General features: G+C 44.7%; 2 protein-coding genes and 1 long non-coding RNA gene across 10 annotated transcripts; 1 reads left to right on the forward strand and 2 right to left on the reverse strand.

Annotated features, from left to right (window-relative positions):
* Positions 1-911: 911 nt before the first annotated feature.
* On the reverse strand, positions 912-8809 carry SYF2 (SYF2 pre-mRNA splicing factor). 2 transcript variants are annotated; one of them, XM_036350416.1, is made up of 7 exons: positions 8650-8808; positions 8307-8417; positions 4951-5076; positions 4367-4484; positions 3921-4011; positions 2569-2667; positions 912-1620 (listed from the first exon to the last, which is right to left on the reverse strand). In XM_036350416.1, the coding sequence occupies exons 1-7, from the start codon at positions 8674-8676 to the stop codon at positions 1455-1457; spliced, it is 738 nt and encodes a 245-aa protein (XP_036206309.1). In that variant the 5' UTR covers positions 8677-8808; the 3' UTR covers positions 912-1454. The 2 variants fall into 2 exon arrangements, with proteins under 2 accessions (XP_036206309.1, XP_036206311.1); XM_036350418.1 differs by lacking the exon at positions 2569-2667 and having other exon boundaries at positions 8650-8809.
* An 86-nt stretch (positions 8810-8895) lies between these two features.
* On the forward strand, positions 8896-11407 carry LOC118676454. Its single transcript, XR_004974112.1, has 3 exons — positions 8896-9287; positions 10119-10215; positions 10568-11407. It is a non-coding gene; the product is annotated as an uncharacterized LOC118676454 (long non-coding RNA).
* A 2044-nt stretch (positions 11408-13451) lies between these two features.
* Positions 13452-18205, reverse strand: RSRP1 (arginine and serine rich protein 1). Of its 7 annotated transcripts, none has more exons than XR_004973865.1 (6): positions 18043-18205; positions 17221-17801; positions 16242-16393; positions 15819-15863; positions 14650-14727; positions 13774-13817 (listed from the first exon to the last, which is right to left on the reverse strand). XR_004973865.1 is itself a non-coding variant. In XM_036347821.1 (5 exons), exons 2-5 carry the CDS (start codon positions 17741-17743, stop codon positions 13737-13739), a joined length of 834 nt encoding a protein of 277 aa, XP_036203714.1. In that variant the 5' UTR covers positions 17744-17801; positions 18043-18204; the 3' UTR covers positions 13452-13736. The 7 variants fall into 7 exon arrangements, 1 of the variants encoding a protein (XP_036203714.1); XR_004973863.1 differs by having other exon boundaries at positions 14650-15593; XM_036347821.1 differs by lacking the exon at positions 15819-15863 and having other exon boundaries at positions 13452-13817; positions 18043-18204.
* Between the last annotated feature and the right edge of the window lie 2051 nt (positions 18206-20256).

The following is a 20256-nucleotide window of genomic DNA, read 5'->3' on the forward strand; positions in this document are numbered from 1 at the left end:
AAACTCACTCCAGAGCCAGCTTGGAACACTGTCACACAATCAATGGTAACTATTGGAGACCATTTTGTTACGCTCAGCTCCGCCACCTGGACAAAAACTGCTCAACGGGGCCTTCCAAGTGGGAGAACACAGTTGAAAGTAATCAAGACCCACTTCTCTGAGGTGGCCTTTGAAATAAATGAGCCAAAGAGGAAGCTGTCCCCACCAAGATGTCCCAGCTTTCGAAAAGAAAAGGCTAATGGGGAGGCGGCCCTGTCCTGATGGGCAGGGGCAGGGGCAGGGGCAGGAGCGAGCACTGTGAGAGGAGCATCGCCCAGCCATGGGCTGCGTGGGAGATGAACAGAATAAGCAGTGGCTGATGGGAACTCGGCAGCAGTCGGGTTAAACCCACCCAGGGCATTTTTCATCTCAGGAATGTACTTTCATGTCTACCAGTTTGATGTGGGTCTTTTTTATATCTTCCTCTTTTTTTAATGTTTTCTTTAATTTATTTAGAGAGGAAGGGAGAGGGATAGAGAGATAGAAACATCATTGGCTGCCCCCTGCGCACTCCACATTGAGGATCAAATCCACAACTCGGGCATGTGCCCTGACTGGGAATCCAGCCAGCGATCTCTACGGGTTGACGCTCATGGGCTTTCAGATACATACTTAAAAAATGTGTAACAGATAAAGTTATACATCTGGTATTTGCTTCAAAAGAACATAGGAGTCATGGAGGGGAAAGCAGAAATAAAGATGAAACTGTATTGGCCATGAGATGGGGATTGGGTATGTGGGGGTCATTGTACTAAATTATCTTCTTTTGAGTATGTTTGGAATTTCCCATAAAAAAGAAATTTTAAGTTTATGGAATTGGAAGCATATATGTTGGTGTGTGTATATACAAACATATTTTTGAATGATAAGCAGAGGGTTAGTAGGGATTTTATTCCACAGGATGTTTGCTTTGTAAAAAAGGGAACAGTACATGGTCCATATTCACAGGAGGGCAGTTCTGTTGCTTCCTGAACTTGGTCATAAGCAGCCCTGGGTCCAGCCTGCGCCAGTCCTCCAGGAGCCACTGCCACACCGTCATCACTGTCCTTAGCTTCAATCCCACATGGTTCCTGAGTCCAACTCTAGATTCTGTCAAATTCCTAACATGATTCAAAGCGACAGTGATTGAATTTGTTTGGTACCAACAATCTTTAGCCCAAAATGCTTCAAAGATTAAACAATCACACATTTAAAATACATAGAAAAATAATATAATTAGGATTTATACAAAGTAGATTATTACAAAACAAGTACACTACAAGAAATACATCTTATATCCAAACACAAAAATTTGGAAATATATGTTTAAGAAAAAACATTTATTTTTAAATGCTGAGTGGGAAGGCATAGACGGAGTCCTGCTAGCAGAAACTTTCACTCCATCGCAAGCTTCTAAAAACAGTTCCTGAAGCAGACTAGACAGCTGTTCCTCTCTCCAAATTCTGTTTAATTTCAGCTGTATATTTCCCATAGAATCTTTCTGCCTTTTTGTTGAATTTGGCATTTCTTTCATTAATATAGTCGATATCTGCATCGTCATTATAAGGTCGTCTCCGGCTATATTTGTCTCGTTTTTCAATTCTGAGGGAAAAAGAAAGTAATTTTAAAAATTTGAAAAGTCTTTTTTAAAATTTTTTAATTTATTAACTAGAGAGAGAGAGAGAGAGAGAGAGAAACATCGATTTGTTGTTCCACTTATTTATGCATTCATTCATTGATTCTTGCTTGTGCCCTGACCGGAAATCAAACCCGCAACCTTGGCATATCAGAACGGCACTCTAACCAACTGAGCTAGCTGGCCAGGGCTTGTCTTCTTTTTTTGTCTTAACAGAAATGGCTGAGTAGTTGAGAAAAGCATCATTACACTTAGAATAGCACACTTTGGTGGGTGGGGGAAGCAGTTTTCATCAACATTAAGTTGAAGCTGCTAATTAATAGCACAACCTGGGTAAGAACCATGAAATCCAGTAATATACAAATTCACCTTCAGAATGCCTCTAAGAAGGCAATGATAACCTTGTTATAAACTGGACTGGATACATAAAATATTAAAAGAAGATGACTACAATAATAATTATATTAATAACCACAGCTAATACGGAGTGCACAGTGAGACACTATCCTTAATACTTCACATGTATTAACTCCTAAAATACAGATTCATTCCACTCTGCCTAATATTCAACCCTATCAGTATAAGATATGCAAATGTAGTGGAGGTAACATTTACTAGAACATTCTTGCTTCTTCAAAACAAATAGCAGAGTGATTACTAAATAAAAGTTCTTAAAGAAGAATTTTCTTTAGATCCTTCCCTGCTTCAATGATAACAATTCAATTATATCAATATTTTGTTTGCTTCTCCATTCCAAATCATATGGACTCAACTCATACCTGCTGTCCCCAAAACCACTGTAGATGCTAAGTCAGAAATTAGCAAGTATAATATCTGTCTATTCAATTCATTCTAAGTTTATTCATTTTGCCATTAAGCACTTAAAATTTCACTCTGCTCTACTGAGTACTTACTGTTTTTCCAGATCTGTGACCATCCTATCAATTTCCTGTGTGGAAGGCACATGTGTTCCATGAAGAAGACTGTTGGATGTTGGAAAAAACTCTTCTCCACTGAAAAGACAGCAAAATGAACTTATAGTAACAATACAAGTGCACTAAATTCTCTAATTTCAAAGTAAACCATTCAGGATGAGATATAAAAGAGACACACATATTTACTGTGGGGTGGGTCCCACCTTAACTTAAAAAAAAAAAAAAAAATACAGAGCCCTGGCCCGTACGGCTCAGTTGGTTGGGTATCATCCCGTGCACCAAAAGATTGCTGGTTTACCCAGCCAGCGTGGCTCAGTAGTTGAGCATCAACCTGTGAACCAGGATGTCACAGTTCGATTCCTGGTCAGGGCATCTGCCCAGGTTGTCGGCTTGATCCCCAGTTGGGGGTGTGCAGGAGGCAGCCAATCAATGATTCTCTCTCATCATTGATGTTTCTATCTCTCTCACCTACTCCCTTCCTCTCTGAAATCAATAAATAAAAATATTTTTTAAAAAAGAAACAAAAAAGATTGCTGGTTCAATTCCTGATCAGGGCACATGCCAGGATTGCAGGCTTGATCCCCAGTAGGGGGCATGTAGGAGGCACCTGACTGATGCTTCGCTTTCACATCAATGTTTCTCTCTCTCTCTCTTTTCTGCTCTCTGAAAATCAATAAAAAAAATCTTAAAAAACAAAAATACAGAATCAGAAGGGATCTAATAAATCACTTATTCTGACACTTTCATTCTATAGATGAAAGGGCCAAGGGCCAGAGTCAGGACTTGCCTCCAAGTTCACGTATTTCTCTCTCCACTAAAGCAGGAGTTGGCAAGCTCCACCATGTTTTTATAGACAGTTTCACTGGGACAAAGCCACACCCATCTGTCTATAGGTCCTCTATGCTGTTTCACATCACAGCAGCAGAGCTGAGTAGTAGTAGTTGTACAGAGACCATATAGCCCACAAAGCCTAAAATGTTTACTATCTGGTCCTTTACAAAAAAAAAAAAGTTCACACATGCTGGCACTACAGCATCTTAAAAGAATATCGGAGTGAATAGGATAATCTGGTTTTAAACACTCCACACTCAGTCTTGGAACGTCCAGCTAGAAAGATAGCCAGATGAGTTTAACTACTGTGGAGTGAGCAATAGTGTTGCTGAGATCAGAAATCATTCTTAAGACAGCCGTCTGATAACCCATACCTAAACATTACCTAGGCATTATTTATGTGTGTATGGTTGTATATATATTCACACACAAATATGTCTACCTCAGGATGCAAAAAAACACCCCAAAAAAACAAAAAACTTGCATTACTGTCAACTTACTGCTTTTCTCTCAGTCTCTCATATGTTTCCATGTCAGGTTTGATCTGTTTGGTCAACCGATGATACTGGCGTAACTGGGCAGCAGCATAATCTAAAAAGAAAATGAGAACCAGACATAATATACTTCCTTGTTTGGTCATTACAATTCAGGGGGGAAAAATCTAAATTATTAGTAGCAATATATGCACAAGACACCAATCTAAGCAGAGCCTCTTATCCTGAAGATGCTGACAATACAAGCCTCGATTAATTTTACCACAAAGAACAGAAGAATCCAGCTGACTGAAGTACAGCCTTTACTGCTGCCCCAGGAGATATATTTGTATTTTCTTGGGCTTATGCCTCTTAGGGAATATCCCTGAAGGGGCGCATCCTTTCATAAATCAGGAACACTGAAGGCGATGCTTGCCTAGCAAGCCCATTCAATAAAGTAAAAGCCAATTTACCTGAAAATCCCAGGTCCGGGTTTTTCCTCTTCTTTTTCCTCTCCCATCTTTCCGCATCTTCCGCACTGATCTCCAGTAACTTCACTTTCTCATAGTCCTCCCCTCTGGCTGCACATTCCTAAAAAGAAAGGGAAGAGCTGAAACCAGCAATTACGATACAAGCAATTATTTTATCTATTTTAAAACAACAAAGATTAAATAAAATTATCTAGCAATACTTTTAAAATGATTAATCAAAGAAAATTTGGGAATCTGCTATAGTATATAAGAAAGAAGTACACAGATTTAAAATAATATTTATTCAGCATTTATCAGGTGTCAGACCCTGTTTTACAGGCACTGGCTCATTTAACTCATAATTAACTCAATTATTATCACAGTCTCCATTTTACAGGTGAGAAAACAGAGGCACAGGCAGGTTAGATAACTCACCCAAAGTGTTGCAGCTAGTAAAAAGCAGAGCCAAGAGCTGAACTCTGGCAGCCTAGCTCTAGAACCAGTGTACAAAACCACCTGGTTTTACTGCGTCAATACAACAGAAAGACCGAGTAAACCACTTATGAAACAGCAGAGGCGTTCCTAACCTTTTTCTTTTCTTCCTCCCGTAGTTCCCATTCCAAACGGGCTTTTCTGGCTTCCCAATTTGCAGGTAACTTCAGTCTTTTATCTTCTTCCACAACTTCCTGGTGATTTAATTTACGGGCTTCGTTCTACAACGTAACGAAAGTTTATAGCTGAAGCATGAGCATCAATCCAAATAGATCTTGCCTTCTTGGAGGGTCAGGTAAGACACATTACCAAGGGGACCCCATTTTATCTTAAAGCAAGGGAGAGCCATCAAAGGATTTTAAGCAAGGGAACCACCTAACTGGGTCTGCATTTGTATCGAGTCAAAAAAAATAATGTGTTGGGCTGCACGGATCTGCTGCTCCAGAGACCTGGAGGTTCATGTCAGCTTTACCTCCGTTTAGCGGTGCAGTCCCTTTGAGCAGGCCCCTTAGGGTTGGATGGGACAAGGTTTCACAAAGAGGAAGGACTACTACAGGGGCACTAAAGACTTCAGATGGGCCGAAACCGGTTTGGCTCAGTGGATAAAGCGTCGGCCTGCGGACTGAAGGGTCCCAGGTTCAATTCCGGTCAAGGGCATGTAACTGGGTTGCGGGCACATCCCCAGTAGGAGATGTGCAGGAGGCAGCTGATCGATGTTTCTCTCTCATCGATGTTTCTGACTATCTCTCTCCCTTCCTCTCTGTAAAAAATCAATAAAATATATTTAAAAAAAAAAGACTTCAGATGGCACGGAATGATGTTAAACACATGATGAGAATGACGCTCTACTTTCCAGTCTCTTTTCATCTTAACTCAGGAAAAAGCCTCAATTTGGGGCTGGGGCTCTAAAACCTATCTTAATAGGTATCTCTAATCCTTTCCAAGTCCTCCCTCCTTTTCAAATATTTTAACAGTTTACATTATGGCAAATGAAAGAAGTTTTCCAGTTGGATTACTCTGTGAAGAGTCTGTTTTAAAATAAATTTAACTGCATAAAATAAAATAAGTATACCATCTTAAGGAAAAATTAAGTTTGATGTTTCTTAGGTCACAGGCTGGTGGCAGTAAGTCCAGGAAGCCATGTCTCCTAATTTCCAACCAGATGTTTTTTTACACAGTTCATCCAAGTAAATATTTAAGTGTGTTTAAGTCTTTCTTAGATTAACTTTTGGGGGGCAAAGAGAGAATGTCCTCTCAACTACCATCCCTTATTTATTCTTGACGCTGACAATACCCTCCAGGTGAAGACACCAAGGAAACACCTGAAACCAAACAAAGTTGTGTGTGTTGCCCTGAAAGAGACAGCAAACCAAAGGGAACTGTAGGCATTTAGGTGAGAGAGTGTTAGGGGGTAGGTATAGGATTAGGGGGTAGGTGTCAGCGGCTTGGGGAGGAAATTCGAGGAAGCGTGGATGTGCTCTGGATTGGCACTGTCGGAAAGCCAACGCATTTTTGATTGAGCATCTTAAGTTTTTACATACGAGGCAGGATTAACGGAGCAAGACTAATGTTTTATTTGGTAATAACAGTCTATGATGTTAGCAGAAGAGGGGGACGTGTGGTCATTCTGTGGTTTGAAGAGTCTTGTTTTTGTCTCACTACAACAGTCAGAGTGATGCTGGGGTTTTGTGGAACCATGGCCGGGCTGTCAGGCCACTCCAAGTTGAGTCAAGAGCTGTTGCTCTTTCTTTCTCAGCTCCAACTGCAGCCAGTTATTTGCTGGACTCTTATCCCTAATATAAATTCTCTTCCTTTGTATTTGTCCCCTCTGCTTGGATATTTTTTTCCTCCAACTTCTTTGTCTGATAACACCTTACTAATCTTTTAAGTAGTAGTTTAGGTGTCTTATATAAGACATTCCCTGGAGCCCCCCCCCCCCCCCGCGCCCCATACTGTTTTAATCTCTCCTCTGTACTCCCCAGCCTTTGTTCCTAACTGTAGCGTGGCATTTACCATAATGAAATTTCTAGCTGTAAAGTTGCCTCCTCTTTTAAGAACAGAAGCCTTATCTTAATCGTCTCGTTCCGACTGACTAGCTCAACCACTGACACTAGACTTTCATTGAGCTTTTTCACGGATTCAACCAACCTGAGATCTAAAACAGCATTTTCATATTCACTGACACTACAGACTTTCAGAGATTTTTATATTGATTTTGAGGGGGTGGGGGGGAGGAAAAGGGAGAAAGTAACACTGATAATGAAACATCCATCTGCTGCCTCTGGCAGGCACCCTACTGCAGTTGGGAGCTCACAACCCCTGAATGTGCCCTGATCCAGAATGGAACCAACATTTCCGAGCAAGGGAATGACGCCCTACCAACTGAGCCACACTGGCGAGGGCTGCTGCTTATTTTTGAATGAAGAGGCAACCAGCTCTCTTATTAGCATTGGACAAGTTTCTACATATTTCCCTAGTAAAATACAGTTTGTTAGAATACAGCAAGGAGGTGAATCCACATGCCCTGTCCTTGGGGTACGTGGGTCTCCCGGGGATGCAGAAATAAACCTTTTCCTTTCCTTTCAAAAAAAAGAATACAGCAAGAAGGCTGTAAGAGAAACTCCCAAACCTAGTCTAGGTAAGTCAAACCAGATGTAGGGGGAAGGAGGTTGGAGGGGGTATGTGTACAGTTGACCTCTAGACAGTGCAGGTTTGAGCTGCGGAGGTCCACTTAAACCAGGTGTCTTTCAGCACCTAAGTACACTCGGCCCTTCCTATCCCTGGGTTTCACACCCACGGATTCAACCAACCTCAGATCTAAAACAGTATTTTCACATTCCCAATGGCAAACCAAAAATACAGCTGACCCGCTGTAGCCGGTTTGGCTCAGTGGATAGCGTGTTGGCCTGCGAACTGAAGGGTCCTGGTTGGATTCTGGCCAAGGGCACATCCCGGGTTGTGGGCTCGATCCCCAGTAGGGGGCGTGCAGGAGGCAGCCAATCAATGATTCTCATCATTGTTGTTTCTATCTCTCTCTCCCTCTCCCTTCCGCTCTGAAATCCGTAAAAATGTATTTATTTAAAAATACAGCTGACCCTTGAACAACGCCGGGACTATGGGTGCCGCCCCCGCACAGTCGAAAATTCGCGTATAGCTCATACTGTTTTCATTCTGCGCGGTTGGTTGAATCCAAGTATGCGAAGGGGCAACTGTAGCGTCCAAAGTTATATATGGATTTTCGACTACGGGGTTCAGCACCCCTAAACCCAGATGCGATGTCCAAGGGTCAACTGTATTTTCAAAAGTGACTAACGTGCTACCAGCGTTGAGAACCACCGGGACAGATCTTGCACCGGGCCACGCGGGTTTGTTAGGCTCGCTGCTGCGACTTCCTCGTCCCCCCACCGACACGCAGGGGCCCGGCCAGTGCCAGGGCTCAGCACCCACTCACCCGCTTCAGGTGCAGCTCCCGGAACTTGCGCAGTCTCTGCTCGCGCTTCTGGGCGGACAGCTCCTCCGCCGCCGCGAGGGGCTGCTCCTCCTGCGCGCTGCTCGCCAGCACCTGCGACAGGGAGGGACGGCGGTTGGCAGGGCTGGTCGGCTTCTCCCGGGGCTGCCCAGGCCCAGTCCCCGCCGGGCCCGACCAGGCCGCGCCGGGCCCGCACTGCCGACCCCGACTCCACAGCGCCTACTCCTCCCTGTCCCAGCACCCAGGCATCTCCTCCACCTCTCGCCCCTGTCGGCCCCTGTGAGTCGCCCCACGAAATCCCCTGGGTAGAGCCGGCGGCACTTACCTTCTCGGTTAGAACCGCAGTCGCCATCACAACCCTCTCCTTCCCACTTCCGGCAACAACACAGCACTTCCGTCGGCCTTCTGATTGATGTTAATAACCTACGATAAGCCCCGCCCCTTCCTGGCAGCCTCGGAGGTTGGGCCCAATCCCTGCTCTATCTAGCAGTAAGCCGGTTTTCGATTGGGCAGGGCCTTGCGCAGCCGCAGAAGACAGTGGGGAGGGCGGGGAGGTGGGGAGAGAAGGGCAGGAAGCGCACGGAAGGGGACGGGAAGGAAGAAAGGCCGACTGCGGGCCTGGTAAGGAGGTCACCTCCGCTGCGTGTTGCTCCCTGGGGCGGACAGTGCTTATCCTGACTGTCAGCTCGCCCCTGCCTGCCTTGTCTCGCGTGCGCTTTCAGTACCGTCACAGATGGCCCCGTTTTAATTTTTTCAAGAGCGTAAGAGAGTTCCCTTTGTTCATTTCCGTTTCCCGCGTCAGCGTTGTAAACAAGGAGCGCAGAAGCGTCCATCTTGTTTACTCTGCGTCTCCAGCAGGGAAACTGTGCGTTAAGTTAATAAAAGTAAGGTGCTGGATACAAGAGGAATATATGAAAATGATTATTTTCTGCACTAATAACCACTAGTTCGACGTAGAAATGAGTAAGTAAGCCCCCAAATGAAAAGATAGACCTAAGTATAAAATTTAAACGGTAACAGGAAGAAAAGCATAATGTGAGGTACAAAAATAATTAAGTTTGAATAGGTGAAGGATTTTCTGGTTCGAAGACGATATAGAAACGTATCTCAAAAGGAGTCTCTAAAGCAGTATAGATAATGTTCCCATCAGAATCTCAGTGGGTTATTCTTTCTGTTTGGGGAACTGTACAATAATGGCAAAAATCCAAAAGCTCGGCCACACCGGTATTGGTGAGACTGGTAGGACTGAACATCGGTGCAACCCCTAGGGCTCAGCTTCGCGGGTCTGGCTGGGCGGTGCGGGGAGAAGCCGGCCCTCCCGCCGCAAGTGCCGGTGGGCAGCTTGGTGGGCGGCTCGGAGGAGGAGAGCCCCTCAGGGCAGCAAGCAGTTCCGGGACAAAACCTGCCACGAGGCCAGGACTCCTGCGTTTGTCCATATGTGACTATCATTCGGTGGCATCTACAATCCTCTCAAGTACCTGAACAGTGACATTCATCCTTTGAAGCTCCTGTTTCCAACCAATCCTAAGGGACGTGCTTACATCACACAGTCCTTGAATAGTCAGTCAGTATATCCCTCTGGCCTTATTCAAGAACAATTTCTTTTCCATCCTTACCACATTGTCCCCTGAAGCAGTAAAGTAACATTTAAAGATATAATTCAGTTGAATGCCTCATCTCCTCCCCCTACAATAAAATCCAAAAGTCTGCTATGAATGGCCTATCATACAAGTAACGTCTATTTGGGTTTATTTCCATCCCTGTGCTAACAAACTTGATTTGTCCTCATGGTAGAATGAAGTTTGAAAATTAAGTCACCAAGAAGTTGTGGGGGAGATTACCTGCAAAAAAAGCTCTTGTGGAATGAGAACTTCAGGGAAAAAAGAAAAAGGTAAATACAATTCATACCATCCTCATAAGCTATAGCTCCAAATAATTGTGTTTTGTTGGGGCAGTATACAGTCAAGCTTTCTGGCTCTGATTCCTCATCTGTAGCTCAGAAAACTGAGAATAAAATATGTAAAACTTTGAGAACAGTGCCTGGTACTGGAAATTCACTCTAGCCCCAGAATGGTAGCCACCCACCGTATGACTATTGATTACATGAAATGTGGCTAGGGCAAATTAAACTGTGCTTTAAGTGTAAAAATACACACTAGGTCACAACACACACACACACTCAGTGTAAAATATCACAGTATTTCTTTTTTTTATCTAAAAAAATTTTTACTTTCCTTCTCCAGATAGGAAGCCTACAAAGTTTATTATGCTTTATCAGGAAAATACAAGGTCAGTCTTTCCTAAGAGGCCTTGTATTTCAATTCCCCGGGCCAGAAACTGCTACTGGACAGACTGAACCAAGCCAAAGGGAAGATCCAACTATAATCAATCTATTTTCTGACCAATGGCACACAGGGTTCCAGACCTCCTCCATTCTCCAGATTCTATGTCTATTCAACTATGTGAGCATGGGCACTTAGGAGAAATGTGCACATCACTTCAATCATTTCCCCACTCCTGGATTAATCTTGGTCCACTCAAAGTCTGCTTTCTGCCAACAGTAAACCCCAGAGGTCAGGAGGCCAAAGGTTCTCAATGTCTACACGGGGTTCTTTTGGGGGCCCAGCAACGACCCTTTCCTTCAAGATCCATTCTGTACCTTTGGATCACGCTAACCACACACAGTAATTACCCCGAGTTCCCAAGGCTGGATGACATCAGATAAGGATGACGCCAGGACCAAGCCTGCTCGAGAGAAGGCGAGGTGGATGCCTCACAGCATTCCTTATATTGTGTTGAAATATTTTAGATATACTGGGATAAATTAATTTACTGGTGTGAATTAATACCGTATTTCTGTTGGACAGCACTGAATCTAGACTCTTGATACAAATTCTCATCTTGCCATAGTCATGCAATGCATAACTGTTTCAGTTCATGAGGGAATGCAAATATAAAGGGTGGTCCTATGAAACTACAATGGAGCTGAAAAATTCCTATTACCTAGGGAAGTAGTCATTGTAGCAAAACACATTACTCAGGTGTTCCTGGTGACGCTGTGTAAACAAACCTACTTAAGTATAGCACAGTTACATACAGTACATAATACTTAACAAATGATTGTTTCTGGTTTATGTATTTACTTTTTTTCTATTTTTTTTTTTAATGTTGCTTTTTAGAGGAAGGGAGAGAGAAACACACCCCCCACCAAGAACTGAGCCCACAGTCTGAGCATGGGCCCTGACCTGGAGTCAAACCTTGACTGTTGGTTCCTGGGTCAACATTCAACCAGAGCCACACCAGCTGTGCTACTGGAAGTGTACTCTTAGTTTGCTGTAGAACACTAGGCCGCGTCACATCATGTTTACACTCTTGGTTGTATTTGCTCGTGAGCTTGATTTCTAGCCCAGGAGCAACAGGCTAGACCAGTGGTCAGCAAACTCATTAGTCAGCAGAGCCAAGTATCAACAGTACGACGATTGAAATTTCTTTTGAGAGCCAAATTTTTTAAACTATATAGGTAGGTACATTGTTATTAACTTAATTAGGGTACTCCTAAGGCTTAGGAAGAGCCACACTCAAGGGGCCAAAAAGCCGCAGGTGGCTCACGAGCCAGTTTGCCGACTACGGGATACCATCTAGCCTAAGTGCGTAGGCTGTACTGTCCAGGTTTGTGTAAGTGCCCTGTTTGCACCACAATGATGAAATTGGCTAACTACCCATTTCTCAGAACATGTTCCTGTGGTTGAAGCGGCACCTGACTGTATTGTCCACAGATTAGATGGTAACAGGGTATCACACTGAGTAATTGTATCCCAATTATGTAATGACAGCTTGTCTGGGGGTATGCAGTTTCTTCTGTTTCAAAGTATAGGAGAGATTAAACAGTCCTGGCCAGGCTGAACTAATAAGGTTAAATTAGACAAGGATGGGGCAATTATGAGAAAAAACCAAATATAACTATATTCTTTTCAGGGTACTGGGAAGAGAAAATGAATAGACTAAGAAAATTAAATAGGGACGTCTCAAGCATATTAAGAGGCTGAAGTCTACCTCAAAGCTAATGGTGAAGGAAGTTGAGATCACAGAAGTGCAATCTCAGAAGTGGCACATATCCACAGCAACTAGCCAGTCCTCTCATCTGTTAAACAGCTATTTGAATGTAGGTCATAATCAGATTGGTACTTTCTGTTACCAGCTAAGTGACAGAGAAAAAATCTAGTATTGTCAATTATTTCAAGTCTCCCTTACAAGGAAATCCTTGAGTTATGTAATTTTACTAAGAGACCAACTAATACTAACAGGATGCTCAGGTTAACCATATTTTCAGTTACAAATGTTAAAGCCAATCCTTGTTTTCTGACTTTACTGTCTAACCAGTCCAATGCCCACCATGTTCTGCACACACCTCCTGGTGGTCAACGCACATCATAGTGACCGGTTATTCCACTGTACAGTCTATTTGCATACTAGGGTTTTTTATATATACTAGAGGCCCGATGCATGAAATTCGTGCAAGAGTAGGCCTTCCTTCCCCTGGCTGCTGGCATGGGCTTCCCTCTGGCACCCGGAACCTGGGCTTCCCTCGCAGCCCCAGCTTCATCTGGAAGGCCGTCCGGAAGGATGTCCAGTCTAATTAGCATATTACCCATTTATTATTATATAGACTAGTGGCCCGGTGCATGCACATTAAAAGGGAATTAGAGGAAATATTTTAATATTGCTATTTGCCCTTTCTCTATAATAGAAGTGTCAGAGATGGAAAAAAATTAGTAAAATGTATATGAAAATCTCCCTCCTGTCAGAGTCTGGGGCGCACCATGGGACACAGAGTCAAGTCCCCACCCACCCAAGTGCACCTCAAAATCCTGCAAGACCCAGACCAGGCTGGCCCCACCCTGTCAAGCTTTACAGGGCGGGGAGCTGGGCCTCAGGTCCCCTAGCCCAAGGGCATGACAACCATTTGTATATTAGCTCTTTATATAGGATGGCCAGTGCATGTCACGGCAGCTCCTGCATTGAGCATCTGCCCCCTGGTGGTCACTGCACATCATAGCTACCGGTCAGACAGACGGACACTTAGCCTTTTATATATATAGATATATATAATAAAGCGAGACTAAAATAGTAAAAAGAAATTTATTTACAAATATATATACACAATAGTTTAATTACTGTTTCTTATAAATTCCATTTCTATGTAACCAATTGATATTATACAAAACATTTACAAGTATATATACAAGACTCCCACCTGTACATAACTCTGGTCCATCTGTGCTACTATCTGCAAAATAAATCTAAGATGTTAACGATTACCACTAAGTTGCTCATAGGAATGAAATAATGGCATAGAAAACACAAACTTGCAGTAAAGTGCATTTCAAGAAGCCTTAGCCATCAGTTCTCTTTTTAAATAGGTTTCCACAATTCATATGGACTTTTTTTCTGATTTATTTTTAGGGATCCTGAAGAGGTCTCTTCAGCGGATTTCTGTAAGAGAACAAATTTTCAAGTCAGCTTCCCAGACACATATATATTGTACGTACTTTAAAATATTTGCTTTTCACAATACATTAAATAATTCCATTTAAGACTGAAATTTAAGAGACACCAACCAAATGCCAAGTGTTAACCTCATCTGTAACCTCACTCAAACTTAGGCCAAGAAACTGCCAAGTATAATCAAACATATGCAGGACATACTACAATTGTGAGGTGTTAAAAAGGAGGACAAGACCTAGCCGGTTTGCCTTAGTGGATAGAGCATCAGCCTGTAAACTGAAGGGTCCTGGGTTTGATTCTAGTCAAGGACACATGCCTGGGATGCAGGCTTGATCCCAAATGGGAGGCGTGCAGGAAGCAGCCAATCAATGAATGATTCTCTCATCATTGATGTTTCTATCTCCCTCTCCCTTCCTCTCTCAAAAAAAAAAAGGGGGGGGGGGGGGGATGGGACAAGCCCTGGCCAGTGTGGCTCAGTTGTGTGTCTTCCTATGCACCAAAGGGTTACCCCTTCCATAGGAGATGTGCAGGAGGCAGCCGACTGATTTCACTCTCACATCAATGTTTCCCTCTTCTCCTCCCTCCTCTCCCCTCCCTTCAATCCCTCTCTGAAAAGCAATGGAAAAAATATCCTTAGGTGACCTGAGAATTACAACTGTGGGTGGGTGGGTGTGTAGATACTAAGTCTATAAAGTGACTTTAGTAGGCCCCCAATTATCACAGCAGACAAAACAATGAGTCTTCCAATAAAAATAAAAGCCCACATAACAGATGTATGTTCCAAGTCCAATTTTTAAGTAGTCAGTGGTTAGATACTTACATTAGAGCTAATGCTTTTTTGCTGGGAAGACTTTTCATTGGCATTTTTAGTTCCATCTTCTGTTAGCTTTCCGGATAGCTAGACAGGAAGAGAAAATATATATTCTTAAAACCGTATTTTTGGTTTAGAGTACTGTATACAAAGCAGCCAGCCCAACTGCATATAAATTTAGCTGTAGAGACACAGCAAATCAAGTTGGATCTAACCATACAGCTAGTAGTATAAACACTGGAATGTTTTTCCCGTTAACAAAACTGATACAATAAATGGATCTGATGAAGACAGGCTTCCCCATAAAGCTGTATTGTATTCCCAAATACAAGTTAACTCTGAAAGTCAAGCCATACCAGAAAATACCTAGTTACAAAGAACTAAGCTGCGATTTTAAACCAGTGTACTTCAAGAATTTCTATAATATGCAATACCTGACTATTTAGTCAGGGGCACTGATCTCTTTTCCCTTTTATTTGAAAACTGCCAACACAATAGCCATCTGGTGTGAATGTATCAAAATTATACCTTTTAAATCATATCAGCAAAAAAATATATTTTTTGGTGTGCCACAGAATTTTATTAATTATAATTTATGTGTGCCATGAGATGAAAGAGGTTGAAAATCGCTGAACTAAGGCATTAGCCCAGTTGTCGAAAAAGCAACTAGTCGTCTGAAAAAGCAACTCAACTAAGATTTTGTCTACTACTAATAAAGCATACCCACGACTGGGTCGGAATGATAGGATTATCTAGGTAATATCTTTCCTGTTTACATAGACTATCAATTCTTAACTACCTTAAACTTCAAAGCTATGGTTTTATGCTCTGGGTTTCAACATAACTTAAAGAACAAAGTGCAGTTTGCCAATGCACATCCTGCACATTTCTGTAGAATTATAAACTTATCTGCAAGTGAAGCAGGCCTCTTCTTCTGTAATCTCTCAAAACATCTGGAATATATTGCATATATTATGAAATGGACATCCTGATCACAGATGCCCCAACATTACAAAGTGCACTTTAGTTTAAAACTGTCTTCAGTATCTTATCCAAATAGTACCTATCCCAAATTCTAACATGCACATGGATCTACCAATAAAAACTAAGCTTTCAGTGTGTGAATATAAACTTCAAATTAGTTAAACCTCTGATGCTTATGCCCATGTATCAATTACCAACAGATTTTCTTCAGCAATGTCTGGAGACCACATTCATGATTTCTATAAGACAGAAATAAAGCAGGTAAACTATACTGTATGTTGAGTACAGAATTTCTGGGAACATTATGCTGCAAATGAAAACTACAGATACTCTGTAAAGATGAGTTAGAAAAATTTGGTAACTACATAGAAATCACCAAAGTACCAGCTACAATCATGAAAGCAATTAATTCTGTGTCAACTGAAAATAATGGTCAGTAATCTCCCACTTTTATGGAAGAGACTAAATCTAGTGATGTCAGATCTGCTATTTTTACTTTAATAAATTATATTTAGCTAGCCTTTCCAAGAAGGCTAAGATACACTGAATAAAAATTGCTAATCAGGTCTGGCAGCAGCTTTTTGAAGATTTTGTCTGGATAAACCTAGAATACTTACCTCAAACTTTGCACCATTATTTGATACAGCTGTTCCATGGTTTGTTTCTTTAGACACAGGAACAATTCTGAGACTAGGGGGCAATTCAAAGTTGGTTGTTCCTAAGGCTTTTGCTGCATTGGCTTTTGCTATTTCTAACAGCTCCATTCGGTCTACAAAAGAAACACCAAGATATTCCTTAGTCTTATAGTATTCCCCAAGAGAACTCAGAATCACAAAATAAGGGTGCATTTTATTTATAATAGCAAGACAAACATTTATGTAAAATATACCCTTATTCATGAAACAATTTTCTACCTCTTTTGCTGAGTAAAATAAGCATCCCTAAATAATTTCAAGTTTTCAGTTTTCCTTATAAAAAAGTCCTAGCCTTCACATTGTTTTTGCTTTCTCTTCAAATACGTATTCTGAACATCGTACTTAAAAAATTTTTCACACAGTATATTTCTCAACTAATGAACCATCATTGACAAATTACTAATCCATTTTCAGACTTAAAAGTCTGTGTTTTTTTAAAAACCTATCCTCTTTTCTGTTCCATGCTCCTGTCCTGGAAGTCATTTGTTTTGAAATACTGGAACAAAATCCTTGTGTGTTTTTCGGTAATATAGTATTAACTTTTGAAAAAAGGAATGTTTTGATCCTGTCCTTCACGTTCTACAATGAACTTAGCAGAGACTTAGGGCGGGCAACCGAAGTCACAAACATTTACAAGACTCCTAAGTGCCGGCCGCCAGCAGAGGAGGTCACCTACCTCCCTGTGGCCAGAGCCACTTACCGCCACGCTCAATCCCAGGGGAAGAAATGTGTCGTTAAGAAACTGGGTGTCACCTGCAGTGTAATTTAGCTGGTAGCCTGATAAAGTCTTCCTCCTAACAAACTACTGAGACGTCAGGCACCAAGGAAAACCACACCGCAGCTTCTCATGCCGTCGCGCACGCGTGAGGAGCCCGGGGAGACGGCAGCTGCGCTCGCTCACCTTTCTCACTTAGGCGGAAAGGCGTGGGGGACCGCGACCGCGACCTGGACCTCGACCTGGATCTTCCCCGCCAACTCCCGTGCTCCTCCGGGTACACCGTGCGGCCAAAGCCGTAGTAGCGTCGCCCCCGCGTGACCGCGTAGGCCCTTCGGTAATACGACCGTCCCCGAGAGCGGGACCGGCTGCGCGATCGGTCTGGCGAGGGAGACCGGTACCGCCTGGAGGAGCCGTAGCGCCTCTCCCGGTACCGGCGGCTGCGGGAGCGCGACCGGCTCCGCGAGTAAGACCGCGAGTAGCGCCTGTACTTCCGCTGGTGGCGCCTTCGGGACCGAGACCGGGACCTGCTCCTGCGCCGGGGCCGGCTCCCGCTGCTGCTGGACCACCGACTGGAGCCGCTGGAACGGGACCGCGAGCTTCTGGAAGAGCGGCTCCGGGTCGCCGAGGACAGCCGGCTGGACCCGCCCGAGGCTGCCGGGGACTGCAGGGGCGAGCCCGGCCACATGTCGTTCACGTAGTTTGACATCTGGGCCTGCGGTAGGGAGCTTCCTGGTCTCTGAGGAGCCTTCCCGGAGACTCGGTTCCTAGAACGGAGGGGGGAGGGGAGGAGTGACGTCCCGGAAGTAAGGCCCGCGGTGGTGGGGGGAGGGGGACCGCGGGCCTCGACAAAGCAATCGAGACTCGCCAACTCCGGTGCAATCGACGCCAGACACCGGCCTTCCCGCCCGGCCAGCGGCCCCCTTTGTGCACCAGGCCGGCCCCGCACTTTCCCCGCCACCCACGCCGAGGTCCCCGCGGGTCCGACCTCGCCACCAAAAAACTTACCACAGGCCGCCGACCTTCACGCAGGACGAAGAGAAAGGCCCAACGGACGCCTCCCTTCCTCAGCCAGGGGCGAAGAGGGGATTTTTTTCCACAGCCGCTCCGACCGCGAACACCAGACCCACACCTCCGACCTCCGGACGCGAACTGAGCTGCGCGGCAGCTGACGCGTCGAAAATACTAGAAGATGACGTGTGGCGCATGCGCAGAAACGTTGGCGCGATGGGCGTGGCCTCCTTTTCGCCCAACCGCCGCCCTTCCTTCCTTACCCCGCCCGCCCCGCCCTCCCTGCCTCCCGCCTGGCGCCGAGGCCTCCAGGATGCGCACGCGCGACCGAGCAGGGGGGGCTGGGAGGCGGGGCTGCTCCATCCGGGGATTGGCGGCCTGCGGTGGTTTTGTTTTTCTGGTGGAGACTGTGAGGCGGCCTCCCGGCCTCCCGGCCTCTGCCCGCCGATGGTGGCGGGGTCGTTGCCTCCGCCCTCTGGGGAGCTGCAGCCTGGCTGTGCCTCCCTGGACCTTCCTCCTGACCGGCGACGGGAGGGCGACCGCGTCGGGGACTCACAGGTTCCCTAAACAGTCAGCGCTAACGTGATTTTGCTAGAAGATGTAAGAAAGGTGGAGACGGACGCACAGACACCATGGCTGACCTTTAACAAGGAGGTCAGAGTGCGGTCTGGGATGTCATCCCAAGGGCACTGTGCTTGGTGTGGGGGGTTAACCAACCAGGACTATTTCCTATTCAAGGATTTATAAATAGGATACGTTCCAAACATACTTTTCCTTAATGAAGCATGACACTTGTCTTGAAATAGCTTTTCATTGAGAACCAATCACAACTGTAGGGAGAGTTAGTTGTTCTATGAGCTTTGCAAGTCAAGGGTGGCATTTTTACAAAAGCCAGTTTCTTTGGAGGGAGATACAAGCTCACTTCTCTCTTGTTCACATTCACCCCCCACACACACACACACCCCACACCCCATCCCCAAGCTTGCGACAGAATCCGCACCCCTCCCCGTGATGCCTCTTGCTTGGCACTGTCCACAGATTCACACCGCGTCCCTGAGGGAGCGTCCTAAGTGCCGTCACAAGCACGGGAAGTGAAGACAGTGCCTACCCACCAGGGATGTTTGAGTTTCAGACTTGGCAAGTGTAAAAACGGTGTGTTAGGGGAAATAATGTGGAACTGTGTGTATAAGACAATGCAATGTTGAGCTCTTGGCTATGAATAAGAAGAGGGTGGTAGCAGTCTCTGTAGAGAGTTCATGATAACAGTCAAATATGTGCCTAAAAGAAGGTGACTAGAAAAATTCCGGGTGCTACCATTAAGAGTACTGAACCCATAACAGTGTTACTTTCCAGCTGCCTCCCTAAAAGCAGCGGGAGTCTGCCATGGGGGGGGGGGGGAGGGCCTTGATCACTCAGCTGACCTGGGGAGCTGGCCCTCCTGGGCTCCTCCGGGCAGTAACAATCAAAAAGACCGCTCTTGGCAGGCTACCACCCTCCGGCACTGGATAAACAGCAGACGGAAGCACTGGGAAGACTCTTCATTTGGCATCTTTAGTTCCGTCTTCTGTTAGCTTTTCCAATAGCTAGACAGGAAGAGAAAAAATATATATTTACTAATTCTGGAGCTTCAGCCTAACAGACAGGCTTCCGGTTTCCCATACTGTTGAGATGTTGGGACACACCATCCTGGGGGGTCTCAGGAAATTTGTTTCCTGGTGGCACCCTAAGAACTCCACTTCCACCGATAGCACCTTCACCCCTTCCACCATGGGAGGACACAAGAAGGCTACCATCTGCCACCTGGAAGAAGGCCTTAACTAGAACCTGCCCACACTGGCACTCTGTTCTTGAACTTCGAGCCTTCAGAACTGTGAGCAATGTGCCTGGCTGGCGTGGCTTGGTGGTTGAGTGTCAACCTATGAACCAGGAGGTCACGATTTGATTACTGGTCAGGGCACGTACTTGGGTTGTGGGCTCAATCCCCAGTGTGGGGCGTGCAGGAGGCAGCCAATCAATGATTCTCTCGTCATTGATGTTTCTTTTTTTTTTTTTTTTAATATATTTTATTGATTTTTTACAGAGAGGAAGGGAGAGGAATAGAGTTAGAAACATCGATGAGAGAGAAACATCAATCAGCTGCCTCCTGCACACCTCCCATTGGGGATGTGCCTGCAACCAAGGTACATGCCCTTGACGGGAATTGAACCCGGG

This window comes from Myotis myotis, unplaced genomic scaffold, assembly GCF_014108235.1.
Source record: "Myotis myotis isolate mMyoMyo1 unplaced genomic scaffold, mMyoMyo1.p scaffold_m19_p_2, whole genome shotgun sequence".
Taxonomy (NCBI): Eukaryota; Metazoa; Chordata; class Mammalia; order Chiroptera; family Vespertilionidae; genus Myotis; species Myotis myotis.